Below are 19,701 nucleotides of genomic sequence, written 5' to 3'. Positions count from 1 at the left end.
GGAAGCAATCCCTCTGTCAGACTTGTGAGTTCTTGTACCAAGTAGAGCACTGCTGAGCCCTGTACTTGGACCAGGTTCTGCTTGGCGGCTGGACAACCCCGGGTTTCACCTGCGCTGACCGCCGTTTCCTAGAATGTGAGCCCCTAGGTGCGGACGGCCTGCAGGACTTACAGGACGGAGCTGGAAGCGGGGTGATGAATGTATTGGCCAGGCAGGCAGCAGGTCACGAGAGTAATCCAGATACAGGCGAAAATCAGTAGGCAGACGGCAGGCAAGAAGGGTAATCCAGGTACAGGCAAAGTCAGCAACGAGGGACCAGTAAATAAGAAGCAGACTACAGAGTTAGAAACACCTACCAAAGTAGAAGCCGAAGCACGGAGTCCAAGGAGAGCTCAGCTGATAAAGTGCTGGCATCTGACATCAGCAGGGAGAAGGGGCACAATCATAGGACAAGAGCAGGGGAAGGAGGAACCGGAAGACCAATAGGAGAGAAGCAAGGGAAGTCAGGCAGAGGAAGAGCAGACCCAGGTGGGTGGAAGCAAAGCAATCAAAGAGCCTGGAAGCCAGGCAGAGAGAGAGAGCAGAAACAGGTGCATGGAAACAAAGCAATTAAGGAGCCTGCCTCCACCGCTGTCTGAACAAACCCAGCGAGGACTACACACACATGGCTCAGGCAGTGCCAGTCAAGTGTGCGTGTCGATGGGACCCCGCGCAGCCCAAGGACGCCGCTTGCATTGAGGTAGGGGACTTGACACCCTCTGACTTCAAGCAGAATTGCATGCTTCACAATCAAGAAAGCCTTCTGCAGAAAATAAGTCTTATACTTTTGCAAATTGTCCAGTCCACTCTGTCATCCAACAGCATCCCTTCCACACGGTACCTAGTCAAAAATGCCATGACCAAAAGACCCAAACACAAAGTAGCCCCGACAAAAAAAAAAAAACAGACAAATCAGCCCCTGACAAAAGAGCCTGCCCACAATTTGGCCCCTGCAAATCAGCTCCCTGACAGAAAGGCCCGTCCCTGAGTATTTTGCGCCTGCTGCTTGCAACTATGTTCATTTCTGAATCCTGCTGCTGCATTGAGCCAAGGTTTGTCTCCCCTTTGCCACCCTAGTTTTACTGCTCATTGTCTGGAATGTCTCCCTCCTGCCTTCTCTGTGCAGTCCGGTCTCTCTCTAGCCTTCCCCCCCACCCCACCCCAAGCGATACTTCAGCATTCCTGTGGGCCACCAGCAGCGTAAACAAGGAAAACAAGCTTGCTTTGGCTTGCTGCAAAAGCGTTCCCTCTGTTGTGTCCCACCTCATGTGGTACAGCTTCCTATGTCCAGGTAGGCAGGACACAACAGAGGGGCCAACCGAAGCAACTTGTTGATGCTGCCAGTGGACCACAGGAACGTTGGAGGATTACCGGAGGGGAAGGGTGGGAGAGATACCGGACCATGGAGGGTAGGCAGGAGGAAGAGGGAAACAGTGGCAGAGCTGGTGGTTGGGAGGTGGGGCTAGTGCTGGGCAGACTTATACGGTCTGTGCTAGGGCTGGTGGTTGGGAGGCGGGACTAGTGCTGGGCAGACTTATACGGTCTGTGCTAGGGGTGGTGGTTGGGAGGCGGGACTAGTGCTGGGCAGACTTACACGGTCTGTGCCGGGGCTGGTGATTAGGCGGCGGGGATAGTGCTGGGCAGACTTATACGGTCTGTGCCAGAGCCGGTAGTGGGAGGCAGGGATAGTGCTGGGCAGACTTATAGGGTCTGTGCCAGAGCTGGTGGTTGGGAGGCGGGGATAGGGCTGGCCAGACTTATACGGTCTGTGCACTGAAGAGGACAGTACAAATAAAAAAGTAGCACATATGAATTTATCTTCTTGGGCAGACTGGATGGACCGTGCAGGTCTTTTTCTGCCGTCATCTACTATGTTTACTATGTTTATGTTTAGAGAGATGCCGGAATGCAGGAAAGGGGGTGGTAGGGCAGAGATGACAGAACGTGGGGGTGAGGAAAGAAAGATGCTGCACTGGAGAGGGTTGAAGAGAGCTCAGATGAGGAGTGGGGGATAGAGGGGGAGAAGGGATGCTAGACCCACAGAGGGAGGGAGACGGAGTTTTTACTACTAATTTTTGTGAAGAGCTATGGGCTATTTTGTGAAGCAATATTTTGTTACGAGGCTATTTTGTCCAGGCTATTATGTCGGGGTGCCCCTCCACACTGTCTCCAGTATCAACATTCTTCTGTTGCTACCCATCTCAACCACTACTAATCACCAGACCGGTCCAGAAGGCATGCTCTTAAGTGCCCACCATCCCCTTTCATCTCTGATACATTTCCATGCTTTCCAGTATGAAAACTTATTTTTGTATTCTGGCTTTTAATGGGACTTGACAGTTGTTAGGGAGGGGGCATGAGACGGGTATGGCTTAACAGATCAAGACTTTATTTCTTTTCTGGATGTTTTAAAATCGTTTTCTGCTTATCTTGATTTATTGTATGGCCTGTTTTATTCTATTTGTTAAACTGTAAATCACTTTGATGCCTCTGCGCACTGGGCAGTATAAAAAGCGATGGTCTAAACTAAACTAGAGCTGCAAACGACACTCTCAAAGTGTGGTCACATCATGGAATGTTACATAGACATAATGATATTTTCTGATATATTCTCCACTCCTTATTGTTCCAGCAAACTAGTCCAGATGCATGGATTTCACTCCCCTACCAGCAGATGGAGACAGAGCAGAACCTTACAGACCCTTCCATATTTAAGGCACCATGCAAGCAAACACAGTATTCTCTGTGTTTAGCGGATGGTAGACAGGTGAACCATCAGCAACAATTAGAGAATCTTGCTGAGATCCTGAGATAATTTGGAGAGCTGGTATTCCTAGTTGAGAGTTGGCAGAGTAGGGGGTCACTGGACCCTGGCTAGCAGCTACTCTTTGATGCTGTGGGTGGTTCCAGGAGAAGTCAGTCCAACTCCCTCTGACATTCCTTCCCTCCCACATGGACCCAAGAAGTGTAAAGGGAGCAGAGGGATTATTGGGAAGTCTGCTCTCTGGTGTAATAGTGTAAAAAAAAAAATATGAAGAGGAATTTAAGCCTGGGAAGATACAGAGCTGACTGAGGAGTCACTGATTGTAGTACAGCAGAGGTGAGCCAGAGAAGCTGCAATGGTGGCAATGAGGGCTCAGGCTGCAGAATTTGGTTTACTTTGGGAGCAGCACATTGTGTTGGGCCACAATAGATTGGGGCTGTGCCAAGCTATGTGCATAAGAGCTGCTAAGTTACCCATTCCAGGAGGGAGACTTCTTTGGCTGATTCTGGATTTCTGCCAGCCTCATCCTGGTGAATTACAGGACATGCAGCTAGAGTGCTCGATGCCTCCAGAGCTTCGCAGTGATGCGAGGCTGGTCCACTCTTCTCTTCCTCTGGTGGGAGGACATCTTCAGGAGTTTAGGGAGAAGTGGGCCAAGATTCACGTTAAACCAGTGGGTTCTGGATATTCTTACAGAAGGTTGCAAGTTGAAGTTCTCCCACCCAGTCGCTCCTCTCTTCTTGCAGTCCCTTTTTGAAAGAGAACCAAGGCAGTCGAGGTTCAGGCCACTGTAGATTCCTTGCTGGCACTCCAGGCCATTGTTCCAGTTTCCCAGGCTGAGCAGGGGACAAGTCAGATACTCCATCTACTTCATTGTCCCAAAGAAGGAAGGCACCTTTCGTCCGGTCTTAAATCTCAAAGGTCTAAACCGTTGCCTCTGAGTGTCTCGCTTTTGCATGGAGACACTAAGAGCAGTTATAGCCTTGGTTCAAGCGGAAGAATTTCTCACTGCCCTCAGTCTCAAGGAGGTGTACTTGGATATACCCATATGGCTGCTGTATCAGAGGTTTCCATGTTTTGCAGTACTGGGCTGTCACTTCCTTCTTGTCACGGCTCCAGGAATGTTTACCAAGGTTATGGTGGTGATGGCGTCTTTCCTTCAGCACCTGGGAATCAAAGTTCACCCGTGTCTCAATGACTGGCTCATTCGTGCATCATTTTATTCGGACAGAGTAGCAGCGACAGACGAAGTTGTCTGTCTTCTGCTGTCGGGTTGGGTGATTAATTTTGAGAAGAGCAGACTAAGTACATTGCAGACGCTGGAGTATCTGGATGTTCTATTCGACAGCACGGGAGCGAATCTTCCTCACAGAGTGCAGTAGGTTGAACCTGGTTCAACAGATCCGTCTTCTCAGTCAAGGCAGAGTCTGGGACTACATCCAGCAGTTCTGGGGTCAGTGACGGTGGCAGTGGAAGTGGTGCCATGAACAAGGGCGCATATGCAGCCGTTACAGGAATCTTTTCTCAGCCACTGGTCTCCAGTGTCACAGAAGTACGATCTTCAACTTCCTTGGACGCTGGTTTCCAGACAGAGTATGCCGTAGTGGGTTTTGCCTAGGAATTCAACTACCAGAGCTCCCTTTCTGATAACACAATGGCCAATCCATTGGCTAGAAACAAGGACTATAAAAAGGACACTGCAGGCATTTGAGCATTTGTTCCATGGACAGTCTATCAGGGTGTTCTCTAACACTGCCACAGCAGTAGTATATATCAGTTGTCAGTGGGGCACCAGAAATGCTCAAGAGGGTTGGCTTTGGTGGGCAGAGGGGCTGGACAGGCTGATGTAGCAGTGGCTGTCCTACAGAGGCCTCTGTGTTTCCATCATAGCTGCTTCTAGAACAGGTTCTGCAGCATGTTGCAGCGCACTTGGATCTGAGCCCAAAAAACCCTGTGGCGCATGAATCTGGTAATGCTCAAGGTGGGGGGAGGGCCTGAGGCTTCTTCAGGAACATGGTTGTTTATTGGTTGATCTTGCTTCCTTCTGTCTTACAGCCTGGCATTTGGGAGGAATTCACTTGAGGCACAAAGGTTACTCAGCTGAGATCATAGCAACTATCCTGTAGACTCTCAAGAGGTCTAACTCCATGGTGTATTTCAGAGTCTGGAGGGTTTTTGAGCCCTAGTGTAGAGAATGGGATATCTTTGTTTCAGGCATCTTGTTCCCTACATTCTACTCTTCTTGCAGGATGAGTAACCTAAGGGTTTGGCCTGGGATTTTTGAAGGTGCAGGTGGCTGTGTTGGCTTGTCAATGGGGGTGGCTGCAAGGCACTCATCAGCACATGCAGATGTGTCATATTTTTTGAAGGGGGTGAGCCATCTTCCAGTGAGGGAGGTGATGCCAGATTGGGATTTTAACTTAGTCTTGTGTTCTTTGTCATCTTCTCCCATGTTTGCATTAGGTATTTGGTATTTGATCTCTGAGATGAATTTCAGATCTTCAAGTATCTCAAAAAAGATATAACAGAATTAGAAAAAGTTCAAAGAAGAGCGACCAAAATGATAAAGGGGATGACACTCCTCCCATATGAGGGTAAAAGTGAATCGATTTTTCACTCTTTCACAAAGTACAAAGACCAGGGGTCACTCTTATTAAATATTGTTCACTCAAAAAATAGGAAGTTCTGGAACTTGTTGCCAGAGGATGGAGTCACGGTGGTTAGCATATCTGGGTTTTAAAAAGGTTTGGACAAGTTCCTGGAGGAAAAGTCCATAGTCTGTTATTGAGATGGAGCTGGGGAAAGCCACTGCTTGCCCTGGGATTGATAGCATGGAATGCTACTATTAATTGGGTTTCTGCCAGGTACTTCTGACCTGCCAGACTAGTCCAGGGTTCTGCCCATTCTGTTTGGTAGGTGTTGGTTGCTTATTGGTAGGCATGTTCCCCAGTGTGGTTTTGTAGTCGATTGTATTCACCTGATGGGAGAACCAGGATGGGTTCAGTGATGGTCTATGCTCTTGAAAGGAACCAGAGGAGATTCAAGGTTTGCTTTGCATAGTACAGAAATACTGAGGAGTTGTGTGCTGCATAGTGCCCTATATAGGAAAAGGTCTGCAAGCTTATGCTCCCCATCGCTATGTGCTGATAGATCAAAGTAATACCAAATTTTTCCTTTCTTTCTGAATAATTCCTAATATTATTATATGCTTTTTGGACCAGTAACATATGTTGAGCTGACTATTTTAAAGTATTATCCACAATAATTCCAAGATCATTTTCCTGGTCTACATATGGAAGGTGGTATTTTTTATTTGTTACATTTGTACCCCATGCTTTCCCACTCATGGCAGGCTCAATGCGGCTTACATATTATATACAGATACTTATTTGTACCTGGGGCAATGGAGAGTTAAGTGACTTGCCCAGAGTCACAAGGAGCTGCCTGTGCCTGAAGTGGAAATTGAACTCAGTTCCCCAGGACCAAAGTCCACCACCCTAACCACTAGGCCACTTTATAACAGGTTGCCTATGTGAAAAGGCCAAGTAGGCTCCTATTTCAAGCCTATTTTATAAAGACAAACATATGCTTATGTGCTTTTATAAAATACTACGGGCAAAGTGGCAGAAATTGGGCCTAAATTCAAGTTGCAGGCATTTATGTCTGCTTGGGAACAGGCATAGATATTTGTGCATATTTTGTAAACAACATGTGTAAATGATGACTCCCTGAACATGCCTTATATGGCACTAGAAGAGAGCACATCACAGGAGGTGCTGTGACCACGTTTTATAGGAGGTGAACTTAAAAATGCTTTTATTAATACAGTGCAACATGGCCACGTTGGGCTATTTTAATAAAAGTACTTTTAAGTTCAACTCCTGTGATCTACTCTCCTCTGTGGCTACTACTGACTGTGGATCTCAGTTGCCTCTTATATACCAAGCACACCTCATGTGGGCCATATAAAAGTAGGTGCCTTCTTGGGATTTCACATATTTTTATCTGCATAATCCCTGGATAAAATGTTCTAATATATTAAGGTAATGGGTTGGGATAATTGTTATGGTTGTTTTATGGCAGGGGTGGACAACCTCTATACACAGAGTCGCATGCATGATTTTCAGTACTGTCTGTAGTGGGCTGCAACATAGGACTCATTTTCGAAACAGAAAAATATTCTATTAAAAAAAAAAAAGAATACAAAGAGGCAGATGGACCTTTTTTCACAAGAAGTCTAAATCGCTATATTCAAAACTAATTTTAAAGACATTTTTCTATGCAGTTCGTCTAAATCTTAAGGGGGCATGTTGGTGTGTTTTGGACAGGACTGGGGCAGGCTTACAATTTGGATGTTTTTCTGTGATAATGGAACATTGTAAAAACATCCAGAGCAAAAAATAGGATGTTTTTGGCTAGACCAGTTTTACTAACAACTAAGTGCCAAAAAGGTGCCCAAACTGACCAGATGACCACTGTAGGGATAAAGGCATGACCTGCGTTAATCCCCCAGTGGTCACTGACCTCCTTCCACCCCCTAAGAGGTGAAAGTGATAGTACATACCAGGCTCTATGACAACTGCAGATATAATGGCCATTCCTCAGAGCAGCAAGCAGATCCCTGAAGTAGCCTAGTGGTTGATGCAGTGGAATGTAGAGAAGGGGACCCAGGCCCATATCCCACTCTAACTGGTACCCTTGTGGTGGAAAGTGTGAGCCCTCCAAAAGCCACAGAATACTTACTGAACCGACTTATTGATGACACCTGCAGCCATAAGTGCTGTTGTAGTGGTGTAAGCTCCTTGAGCAGGGACTATCCTTCTATGTTAAATTGTACAGCGCTGCGTAACCCTAGTAGAGCTTTAGAAATGTCAAGTAGTAGTAGTAGTAGTATTCCTGGAAGTCTCACCATAAGGGGGTTATGATGTGATGTGTACCTGGGGCCTTTTATTTGAAGTTCACTGCAGTGCCTCCTAGGCTGCCCCACTTCTCTGCTAGGATGTCTGTGTGGCCAGTCTAATAAGACTGCTGCCCCCAGACATCCCAGTGGCTTATTTTTGTGTGTTTTTCCCTTGGACTTTTTTTGTTTGAAAAGGGCCCTTAAAGAAAGATGCAGTGAGCACAAAAACATCTAAAATAGGACAATTTTCAAACCAAAAAGTAACAGTTTAACTACTCTTAGAAAACCCCAAAGAGTCACCCCAACAACCAGTCGTACAAAACAGTGGTGGGCAGCCTGTTTGCTGAAGATCCAAGATGGCGGCGTAATAGGAAGGCTGTGAGGACGCTCTTGTCTTTAGATATAATTTTCCTCAGAATTATTTACCACTTATTGGGAAGAGCATGCCGAAGGGGAAGCCTAGGGGACATCCTCTCCCCAAGCTAGATGCCCCATTACCTTGGCAGGCATCGATATCAGCCGTCTTGGTTTAGACCCCGGTATCGGGCGTTTCTGCTTCCGGAGCGAGGAAGCGCTCCGGATTAGAGAGTGACTTTTCACTCAGCCTGGCAGGACTCCTCCACTCTCGCAGCCAGACGAGGTATCGGTGCCGAGGAAGTCAGTTGATGAAACCTCAAAGGGGAGACGAACCTCGGTTGAGGGATCGACTGCGGGGATTTTAGTGGAACAAAGCCAGCGGCCTTTTAGTGCGGCGATCGACAAAGCAAAGATGGCAGCTGTATCGGAGGTCTATATTCAAGAAGAAATTACATTGTGTGCCTCAGTGATCAAGCCATTGGAAAGACCGGTAGAAATATCACTGGAAGCGATTTGGACAGCCCTGGAAACCTTACATAAGGTCTGTTCTTCCTTTGTATCTGTTTCCTTAAATAATTCCAAGCAAGTAAGAGACGTTAAGGAATCAATGGAGACTATATTGACTAAACAAACTAAACTGGAAACGGATTTAAATAAAATTCAAGAATATCAAGCTCAATTTTCAGGAGATAGACTACTTATACATCATAAAATTGAAAATATAGAGAACAATTTGAGGAATTTGAATCTTAGATTATTAAATTTTCCTTTATACAAAATTTATATCACCGAGAGAAATGTTCCATAGATTTTTAAAATAAAATCTTAAATATACAGACCAATCTCTTCCACCTCTTCAGAAATTATATTATTTGCCTATTGTTCAGGATAAACAAGAGAAGCGAGAAGATCAAATTCAATCAGAAAACTTGGTAGAAGCTTTAAATATTCCATCTTTTTTGGAGCAATCTAGCGAAGAAATAAAAACGAGAGCAACATTACTTGTTTTGTTTGTTTTTCTACAAGATAAGGAAGCCTTATTGAGGTTATATTTTCAACAGACTGGAATTTTTGGGTGGAAAAAATCTCGATTTTTCCTGACATTTCAAAATGGACCCAAAGGAGAAAGAAATTTCTTGAGGTGAAACAAGATGCAATACAGATTAATGCCCGTTTTCAGTTACGATTTCCCTGTAAATGTATATTATTGTAAGGATAAAAATATGTATTGTACGATTTTAGTTAATTGTTACTTATTTGTCACAGGTGGTCTATGGAGCTCTGCATTTCTCATTCCAACATTACGTGGAAGGGCATTTTTGATATGAAGTCCAAATCCAATTTGGACATTTTGCAAAAAATGTCCAAAAATCCAGTTCCAAATACGGTCATTTTTGAATCAGAAAAACATGTATTTCTTTCTTTCCCAACTGAAGATGGAAAATACTAAGCAAAAGGGGCCACTGCTTGGCGGCAAAATAGCTCTCAGAAAATATAACAGAATGGGATGAAACTTGGTATTGGTGAGAGGGATACAAATGGTTAAAACACACAATCAAGCTCAAGAATTAGCTACACTGAACCAGAGGTTCCAGAGAAATAAGCTTCCTAAAAAATTGCTAGTTCATTTCTATGAGAGAAACAATTCCAGCTTCTACCGCATATAAACTAAGTTAAAATGAAGACCTGCAGTTAAGCGATTGCACCTTTTCAAACTGCTCTCTGCTCTTCCCACATCCCTGAACTGACCCTCATTCCCCATCCCTACCTCTGGTAACTCCCAACACTGCCCAAACTGCTCCATCCCTAACCCTGGCAAATCCCAGCACCACCCAAACTGCCCCATCCCTACTACTGGCAACTCCCACAGCTTCACCACTCTGTCCCCACCTTCCATACCTACCTCTTGTACATCCGCCAGCACCCCAAAACTGTACTACCAGCAGAACTACCTGTGGCTCTTCTTCTACCATACCCCAAACGGCCCTACCCTACAGGTACAAAAAATTAGCTTGGGAGCCCACTAGGGACAAAGAAAGTTCCTGCATATGACCAAAACCGAGCTTCTCATTTTGCCCCCCAAACCCACCTCCCCACTCCCCCCGTTTTCTATTTCTGTTGATGGCTCTCTCATTCTCCCTGTCTCCTCAGCTCGAAACCTTGGGGTCATCTTTGACTCTTCTCTCTCCTTCTCTGCTCATATCCAGCAGACCGCCAAGACCTGTCGTTTCTTTCTTTACAACATCCGTAAAATCCGCCCCTTTCTTTCCAAGCACTCTACCAAAACCCTCATCCACACCCTTGTCACCTCTCGTTTAGACTACTGCAATCTGCTTCTTGCTGGCCTCCCACTTAGTCACCTCTCCCCTCTCCAGTCGGTTCAAAACTCTGCTGCCCGTCTCATCTTCCGCCAGGGTCGCTTTACTCATACTACCCCTCTCCTCAAGACCCTTCACTGGCTCCCTATCCGTTTTCGCATCCTGTTCAAACTTCTTCTACTAACCTATAAATGTATTCACTCTGCTGCTCCCCAGTATCTCTCCACACTCGTCCTTCCCTACACCCCTCCCCGTGCACTCCGCTCCATGGATAAATCCTTCTTATCTGTTCCCTTCTCCACTACTGCCAACTCCAGACTTCGCGCCTTCTGTCTCGCTGCACCCTACGCCTGGAATAAACTTCCTGAGCCCCTACGTCTTGCCCCATCCTTGGCCACCTTTAAATCTAGACTGAAAGCCCACCTCTTTAACATTGCTTTTGACTCGTAACCACTTGTAACCACTCGCCTCCACCTACCCTCCTCTCTTCCTTCCCGTTCACATTAATTGATTTGATTTGCTTACTTTATTTATTTTTGTCTATTAGATTGTAAACTCTTTGAGCAGGGACAGTCTTTCTTCTATGTTTGTGCAGCGCTGTGTATGCCTTGTAGCGCTATAGAAATGCTAAATAGTAGTAGTAATAGTAGTAGTAGTAGCATATAACAAATGTATACTGCTTTGGTTGCACCATAGCCCCCCCCCCCCCCCCCCCCCACCAAATGCCTCCACCTCTGCAGCTGCCCCACTACCTCCAAACTGCTCCGCCCCCCCCCCCTTTAAAACTGCCTATGCACCGCAGCCCCACAACTCCCTAATTTCTCTGATCCGCCCCTCCACATTAAAAAACCTCCCCCTGCAACTGCTCCACTACCACCAAAGTACCCCAACCAGTGGCGTAGCTCAGGCTCTCTTCAGAACTGCAGCACCCATTTAAACGCCGTTCTTGCGTAAACTGAGCATGCTCAAGGAGTCCTGGAGTCATCAGCTGGAGGCATACCACTGACTTCTGCATTAAAGAAGCAGCTAGAAGGAGGGGAGCAGGTGGGGAACTGTATTTCTTTGGCTGGCAGGGCCTCTGCAACCCCGCCAGCAAAGGTATGTTTAGCGTGCAGGTGGAGGGGAGAGGGAGGAATGTATTGACTCCCCAGTCTGTCCCTGAGTGTCCCCATATCGGAGGGTTGGCTATGCCCCTGACCCCTAACACCCCAAAACTTGCTCTCGAACTGCCTCACACCCAAAACATCTTCTCCCCGCAATTATTCCATTTCTCCAAAGCAGCACCCCACAACTGTCCTGTTTACTATCTTCTAACAAGTTAGAAGAGGATGACAAAAAATATTCAATCTACTCTGTTTTGTCGTCATCTTGTATAAGGTGACGCTGTTGCAGCACATTTGCTACTGCACATATTGGTACATTCCTTATGGGAGTTACATTAGGTGAGGATCTTGGTGAGGATGCTTACTTCTTCCCATTGTATACCCTTCCAGGTCTCTGCTGGCATCTCTATGAAGACACATTCTGGTTCCATGTCTGCAGCTAGTAGTGTTGATCCCACCAGCAAAACTGCAGGTCAGTCTGTACCACTTCACTGGGACTACAGGGAAAAGAATGGGTTGTATTAAAGAGACAAGAGGTTTGCCCACATGAGCAGCTGACTGGCTGGTTTACTTTATCATGATTTGTAGTTAAATCTATAACATGAGAAGATGGAAACAGAAGGTAGATTATTTCTGATGCCCCCCCTCCCCCATACACACATTTTACTCCTGAAGTTACTGCAGAAGCCCAGCACAGTGCCCTAGGTCATATCTCTTGGTTTACAGCAAAGAGAGTGCTATTCTGTCCTTACTTTTCAAGCCATTTCTCAGCTTGGGTGCAGTACCACAGGGCCTCTTGAGCATCCTAGGATTCCCATTACTGCTTATTGTTCTATTCTTGGGTTGGTTTCAAGCACTGGCCTGCTGTAAGCAATCCTGTGTCTGTTATCTGAGGTACCACAGAATCACAAAGATCCTTTCCTGGTTGCTACTAAAAATCAGAGACTTCATATTCGAAAAAGATGTTTTAGCACATGAACTTCTGAGGCTACACTGGTTCCATTTCTGAAACTTTTATAGAATGTGATATTGCCAAGGAAGGGCTACCCAGTCTGCTTGTATCTATATTCTTTTCTCATACTGTTTCTTTAGGGCAAGGGGCAGCAAAGACAGACTCAACAGCAGCCACCTCTGTAGTGACACCAGTGACCTCTGCCTCATTGCAGTTAGGCAAGGCCTTCTCCTTCTCTTCAGCAGGGTAAGCGTTCTTGCATGGTCTTTCCTCCTTGCTAGCTTGTGTTATGTGCATTTTATGTACTTGTGTAGGATTGCAATAGTCTTTGTGGCGCTATTAATAAATACAAAGTGGACAAGCTGTCTGTGTGCTTAGATGAGGAGTGGTGTCTGGTAGTTCTTGTACATCAGGCAGCTGGGAGAACTCCATTATCACAAAGGACAAGGAAAGAGGATGACCAAAACCAAGGGGTCTCTGTTCTGCTCTTTGTGGCCTGCAACTAAGTCTGCTTTTCAGTTTAACCAAACTATGCAAATCAACCTTTGTCTTAAACCATATGCATGCAGATACATCTAATGAATACCCATTATTGGTATCCTGAAAGCCAGTCTTATTTGTGGCATCCACTGAGAAGCATTAACCAGAGCTAGAATTGTACAGGTAAGCACATCAAAGAACATAAGAAAAATCATGCTGAGGGAAGGGGAAAAGTATTTCTACTGCATTGTTAAAGTTTTGGTTTGTTGACATAATTTCTGATGCAGTGTACCGACAGTCACAGTACACGTTGAGAATTGTGTTCATTGTACTGGTTATATTTGAAAAATAAGTAATTTTTTTTTAAGCCATGTTGAGACAGATGAGGTCCATCAAGCCCAGCATTTGTCTTCTACAGTGGCCAGTCTAAGTCCAGCAGTTCCCAAAATATAGATCTATTTCCCATATTTCTTCTCTAGGATTGAGCAATGGCTCTTCCAAGTCTACCTAGCTAATAATTATTTATGGACGTTTTCCTCCAGAAATTTGTCTAATCCTCTTGAATTCTTCTATGTTGGTTGCCTTGACCACATTCTTCAGCAAGATTCCACAGTTTAATTATGTGCTGCATTCAAAAAAATTGTTTTTTAATGTTTGACAGGTTAAACAACCATTTCCTATTAAATCACCCCCCTCACTCATGAGTTTATACTCTATCATATTTCCTCTCAGTCATCTCTCTTTCATGCAGAAGAGCCTCCCTTCATAAGGGAGCTGTTCCATCTCCTTCATTTTTGTTGCCCTTCTCTGTACCTTTTCTAGTTGCGCTGTTTCCTTTTTGAGATGGGGCGACCAGAATTGCACACAGTACTCAAGGTGCGGACACACCAGGGACCTAAACAGAGGCATAATGGTATTTTTTGTTCTCCATTCCTTTTTTGATAATACCAAACATTCTATTTGCTTTTTTATCAGCTGTGACACACTTGGCTGAAAATGTAATTGAATTATCCACAATAACTCCAAGATCTTTTTCTTGGGTGGTGACTTCTAAGTGAGAACCCAGCATTTTTTTATATTTGTAGTTGGGGTTATTTTTCTCATCTAGTATCCTAGTATCACATGATCCTTCTTGCAAGTCCTTATAGTCCTCAGCCATTTTAACAACTTTGCATAATTTTGTGTCATCCAGAAATTTAATCGCCTAATTCGTTTCTGTCTCCTGATCATCTATGAATATGTTAAACAGGTCACACTACAGACCCTTGGGCACTCGCTAGTGACTCTTTTCCATGTGAATAACTTGACTATTCAGTCTTACTCTGTTTCCTTTCTCTTAGCCAATTTGCAGCCCACAACAGGGCATGACTCATTTCTGAAGAAATCTCTCATGAGAGAATTGGTCAAATGCCTTCTAAAAATCCAAATATGCTATAATCGTCCGTTTTATCGTTATCCACTTGTTTATACCTTTAAAAAAAATCTAATAAATTGGTACAGCAAGACTTGCCTTTGTTGAACCCATGCTTACTTATTCACATTAAGCCGTCTCTATGTAATTTTGTTTCAGAAGGTTCTCTTGCAATTCTTTATAATCTTTATAAGGTTGTACATCCAAATTATCTTATGCATATTCATTATAGATATCCTGAAAACCTGATTAGCAGGTTGCATCCCCAGGACTGGGTTGAGAACTCCCAGTAGAGACCTAAGGGAAAAGATGGGCTAGCAGTTCCTCATCTCCAAAATTATTTGTATTATCAATGCAGCTCAACTTAAAGCAGTTGTAGAGTGGAAGGCAGGAGCAGTAAAACCCTGAGTTAAGGAAGAGCAACAGTTTAGGAATTATACCCTTAGGAGCACTTCTATGGCTGACCTCTAACTTAGTGTTAAAGGCTTTGAAAGAATCTGGCCTTTCACTTGACTCTTGAGGTTTAGAACCCAATGAGAGCCCTCTTATTTCCAGAGAAGCATACTTTGTAGAAACACCAGTTTTGTTTGCCCAGGGCTTCATGGGAGAGGGATAAAGCTTGGTATAGCAGGTGGGCTAATAATGAACTGAGAACTTTAGGGCAGTTAATAGGGTATGGTAAAGCGGTGTAGTTTGAGAACTTGGAAAAAGAATATGGAGTAGAATCTAGTGATTATATTCAGTACCACAAGTTGGGAATTTTATCCAGTGTAGATCTTTAAGGGATTTAGTGGCTACTGATTTGATGTTGGAGAAGACTATATGAGGCAGAAGGAGGATAAGAAAGAGATTTTAAAATATAGAGAGAGTACTTGTGACGAACAACTGGGGTCCTAAGCCTATGAACTGCATTATTTTTACTGATGACATGTATTTTTCCTAATTGGCCAGCAGATGGCACTTGTTTTGTGTTTTAAAGCTGTTACAGAAAAAGATTTTCTCTTTTCCAGTTTAAGCTTGTGGAAAGACAATTTGCAATATCATTGGCCAGATACTTTCAAATTTGGTGCTCTAGGCTTTGATTGGCCCTGGAGTTCAAATGTAGTCAGGAGGTACTGGATTTCTTCTTCAGTCTCAGCCAGGGAGTGCAGAGAGAGAGAGAGATCTCTTTACTGAGGCCCTGTGAGCAGTTGTATTTTATAACCTGTGAGCAGCTATATTTTGTGAACTCCCCAGGTACTATTCGGGTAGTAAACAAATGTTATAATTGATCCATATTCAGTTACCTGTTATTGTTTGCTGATTTCACCTTTTTCTGTTCACTGTTCAAGTTCTGTGATAATAAGCCTATAGTTTATTAGCTCTGTTGTCCTGGACTGAATAAGAATCCTGGTGGTTTGTGCTTTGGGTCTGTGAGTGCTTTATAGGAACTGTGGGACCCCTGGGTGTATGGCCCCAGTGTCCTAGAAATCACCGGGGAATAACTTGTGGTCTGGAGACTTGTCCAGGGGCAAGTGGAACCTAGTGCTTGGGGTGGAGGGTTGGCTAGTATAGAGTACATGCCCAGTGCAGGTGGGCCTGAACAGTGCTGGGGACAGACCCTCTAGGTGTCTGTGGGGTTAACCCCAGGTGGGTGCTAGGCATTCCAGACAGCACTCAACTGATGAGTGAAGATATGAAGAACATTGCTTCTGGGGTGCTTCCATGATGATGAAATTTGGGACAAGATCTATCCAATACTTCTGAAACCTCCAATATCTAACAATATGAGAAAAAATGATTACAAAATACTTTATCGGTGGTATTATACACCTTATTGTCTAAAGGCCATATATGCTTCATGTAACAATCTTTGCTGGAGGCACTGTGGGCAGCAAGGAAAAATTATGCCACCTATTAATTATCTTTCCTTTAGCCCGACCAGACCAGTCTAGAAAAGTGGGTGTTGTGTCCATCAACCAGCAGATGGAGACAGAGAAAGAAAGTAGTTTCAAGTACTTTGCCCCTAAAGGGGATTGTGCAGCCCTAGTATACTCAGTATTATGAATAGCCAAGCAATGGTGCTCAAGTCCATAGTGTCAGTCACTAATGAAGAGTTGAAGGAAAATGCCTCATTCAGCCAGTACATCAACCAACTAGACTCTACTGGTATACAGTACTTCCACCTAGTCGGGAGATGCATGATACATAATGCATCATGTCAAGATCCACAAGAAACAATGATATCCATATAATGGATAAAAGGAGACAATAAAAAGAAATCAGTTCTATAAGGGAAGGTTTCTTGACTGGTCTGGCATGACTAAAGGAAAGAAAATTATCAGTTAAGGTATAATTTTTCCTTCCTTATCATCCATACCAGACCAGTCCAGTCCAGACAAGTGGGATGTAGCAAGACAGTCCTCAATAGGATAGGGAGTATAAGATAGGGCCCATCTTGCCCTTCCCAGGAATTGCAAGACAGAAAGGGGGATAGTGATTCAGAAAATATTCTGAAAATTGCATTGAGAATAGGAGACAATACTACACCTATAATAGAAGTCAAGCTACAAGCTTTGCAATTCTTGGAGTTTCTTGGGGTTCCACATTTTATTTGTTCTTAGAGGGGAGAAGGGATTTTTCTGATGATTGTTAATACTGGAACAGACATGTTGTATTTGAAATGATCAATAAAAAGATTTTAAAATAAATGGTAATAGTTTGCTGCTAAACAAGTGACTTAGCCATTTAAGTAGCACTGCCCAAATAGCAGGTATAAAGTTGAACAGATCTTATTACTTAACTGTAGATTTTCAGAGGCACCACTTAAATGGATAGTGCCACTGGAAATCCAAGTTAAATCAATAAGATATCTCTTTAACTGTCTGTAGTCAGCCCATCTGTGGATGCAATTTTCAATGTAAATATTCCTAAGCCAACAAACTACATGAAATAGAAAGCAAAGAGCCACCCAAACAGCAGGATAACCTTGCGCTTATCACATCTCCATTTAATGTAATCCACAGCCTATATATACCCCAAGTGTAATGGGAATGGGGAAGGCAAGATAACGTCCCCCTTCTAAGAGGTGTGTAGGAATACTTGTGCTGAATACTTTGTGAGAACTGTAGATTTGTAGACTCAGGGCTGATATAATTATCTTGCATTAGATCTGTGCACTAACGCTCCATGCACAGTTTCCTAATACAAATGTAACACACAATGTGTGTTCCCCAATGCTGTAAACAAACAGTATGCATATAAGCTGAGTGCAAAAATTGTCCACTAACATGGGTCTGCACTAGTGACAACTGTGTATATTGGCACTCTGATTGCATGCGTATACATCCACAAATCTATTCATTCACTCTCCCTCTGAGCAGAACCCTCTTACCTAGGTTTTCAGGGCAGATCTGAATTTTATCTTTTCTCCCAAGCTTTTTGAGGCTCTGTGGACACTAGATGCACGCACTGGCTGCAATGTGCAAGTCCTCTATTGTTCTCGTTCTGTTTCCTATCTATGATATGGGATTCTTTTCTTTCTCTAAGGGGCCGATGCAAGAAGCTTACCATGCTAGCAACATCCATTTAGACTGGTTCTAACTAGTTTAGAGTTCACATTATTCTTCAAGTAATGCATAAAAGGGTTCTGCATCAGTCTTATCATTCGCGGTAGCAACCAATGATAACCTATGCAAATGTATTACAATGAGCTATTTAGTATTAAAATGAGCATTCCAAGCAATACACAGAAAGGAGCGTCTACCTTTAACGTGCAAAATTTTCTGGGAGGTCTGGAGCTGGTGTAGCATGCAAATGACTTTTCGGCGGAGCAGTCTGCTGTCATATTTGCATGTGTGTGTTAAATGTGCCATTTGTGTGTCCCGCACATAACAGCACTGAAAAAGTTGTCATCTTCCGCCAGGATCGCTTTACTCATACTACCCCTCTCCTCAAGACCCTTCACTGGCTCCCTATCCATTTTCGCATCCTGTTCAAACTTCTTCTACTAACCTATAAATGTATTCACTCTGCTGCTCCCCAGTATCTCTCCACACTCGTCCTTCCCTACACCCCTTCCCGTGCACTCCGCTCCATGGATAAATCCTTCTTATCTGTTCCCTTCTCCACTACTGCCAACTCCAGACTTCGCGCCTTCTGTCTCGCTGCACCCTATGCCTGGAATAAACTTCCTGAGCCCCTACGTCTTGCCCCATCCTTGGCCACCTTTAAATCTAGACTGAAAGCCCACCTCTTTAACATTGCTTTTGACTCGTAACCACTTGTAACCACTCGCCTCCACCTACCCTCCTCTCTTCCTTCCCGTTCACATTAATTGATTTGATTTGCTTACTTTATTTATTTTTTGTCTATTAGATTGTAAGCTCTTTGAGCAGGGACTGTCTTTCTTCTATGTTTGTGCAGCGCTGTGTATGCCTTGTAGCGCTATAGAAATGCTAAATAGTAGTAGTAGTAGGAACAAAACAAAAAAAAGGCCGAAGTACATTGTAGAGGTGCATCCATAACTCCCACAGCTGGAAAAAAAAAAGCTACACACTTCTTCCATACATGCAAATATAAACAATAAACCTCCCAGGATGTGAAAGTTGTCGTGGAACCCAACAAAAAGAAATTGTAAAAAAAAAGTCGTCATGGAACAAAAAAAAAAGGCTGAAGCATGTTGTGGAGGCGTGTCCATGGCACATGCATTGTAGCATTTTTTTTTTCTTGGGCTTGCGTATAGCATCGACACTTAGCAAGTGACTGTTCTATGCGTGCTGCTGAAATTGCGTGCAGCTCATTTGCATGTGATTTCCGTTGAGCATCGCTCACTATTTTGAAATTGGTAACTTCAACCATAGATCTAAACACATGCGGTTTTTAACGGCGACTTTTGAGCATCAGCCCCCATGTTCTTAATTTTTTATTGTAAACCACTTTGTTCCCACTGAAAGGCACTATATCGGGCACAGATAAACATAATACCATGGAAACAGGAAAAAAGTTGTGAGTCCTTATGCTCACAGTAAAAGGAAGAAACAGGCATGAAATCCCCACAAAGAATACCACAAAATGAACCTTTCACTCCTACTCAGACCTTGCATTAAAGCCTCGATGTTGTGCTCAGCCACCTTGTTTTATGTGCACTTCTCTGTATCTGCGCTGAGTAGCTAATAGCTTCATTAGCATAGATTTAAATATGGTATATGCTAATGCCTTCCTGAGGCTTTGCACACAGTTTGTGCACAAAACTCATTTCTACATAGGGAGCACACACAATTATGTGCAAAGCCTAGCTCATTTTACTGCATCAGCCCCTCTGTACTTATTTATTGTACTTAGAAGATTCTACTACCAAAAGCAGCTTGTAGTGACTGAAAAAGACAGTCAATCAATA

At 43.9% G+C, this 19,701-nt stretch overlaps 1 protein-coding gene across 5 annotated transcripts in view; it reads left to right on the top strand.

Annotated features, from left to right (window-relative positions):
- The window catches only part of NUP214 (nucleoporin 214), a 165,262-nt gene that overhangs the window by 104,973 nt on the left and 40,588 nt on the right, over positions 1–19,701 (top strand). For all 5 annotated transcript variants that reach the window (XM_030207808.1, XM_030207810.1, XM_030207809.1 and 2 more), the window contains 2 exons: positions 11,872–11,953; positions 12,574–12,679. In XM_030207808.1, coding sequence (XP_030063668.1) covers positions 11,872–11,953; positions 12,574–12,679 — 188 coding nt within the window. The remainder of the gene's footprint in view (positions 1–11,871; positions 11,954–12,573; positions 12,680–19,701) is intronic.

The sequence above is a fragment of the Microcaecilia unicolor genome, chromosome 6, assembly GCF_901765095.1.
Source record: "Microcaecilia unicolor chromosome 6, aMicUni1.1, whole genome shotgun sequence".
In the NCBI taxonomy this organism is placed as follows: Eukaryota; Metazoa; Chordata; class Amphibia; order Gymnophiona; family Siphonopidae; genus Microcaecilia; species Microcaecilia unicolor.
This window is presented reverse-complemented; position numbering and strand designations above follow the sequence as displayed.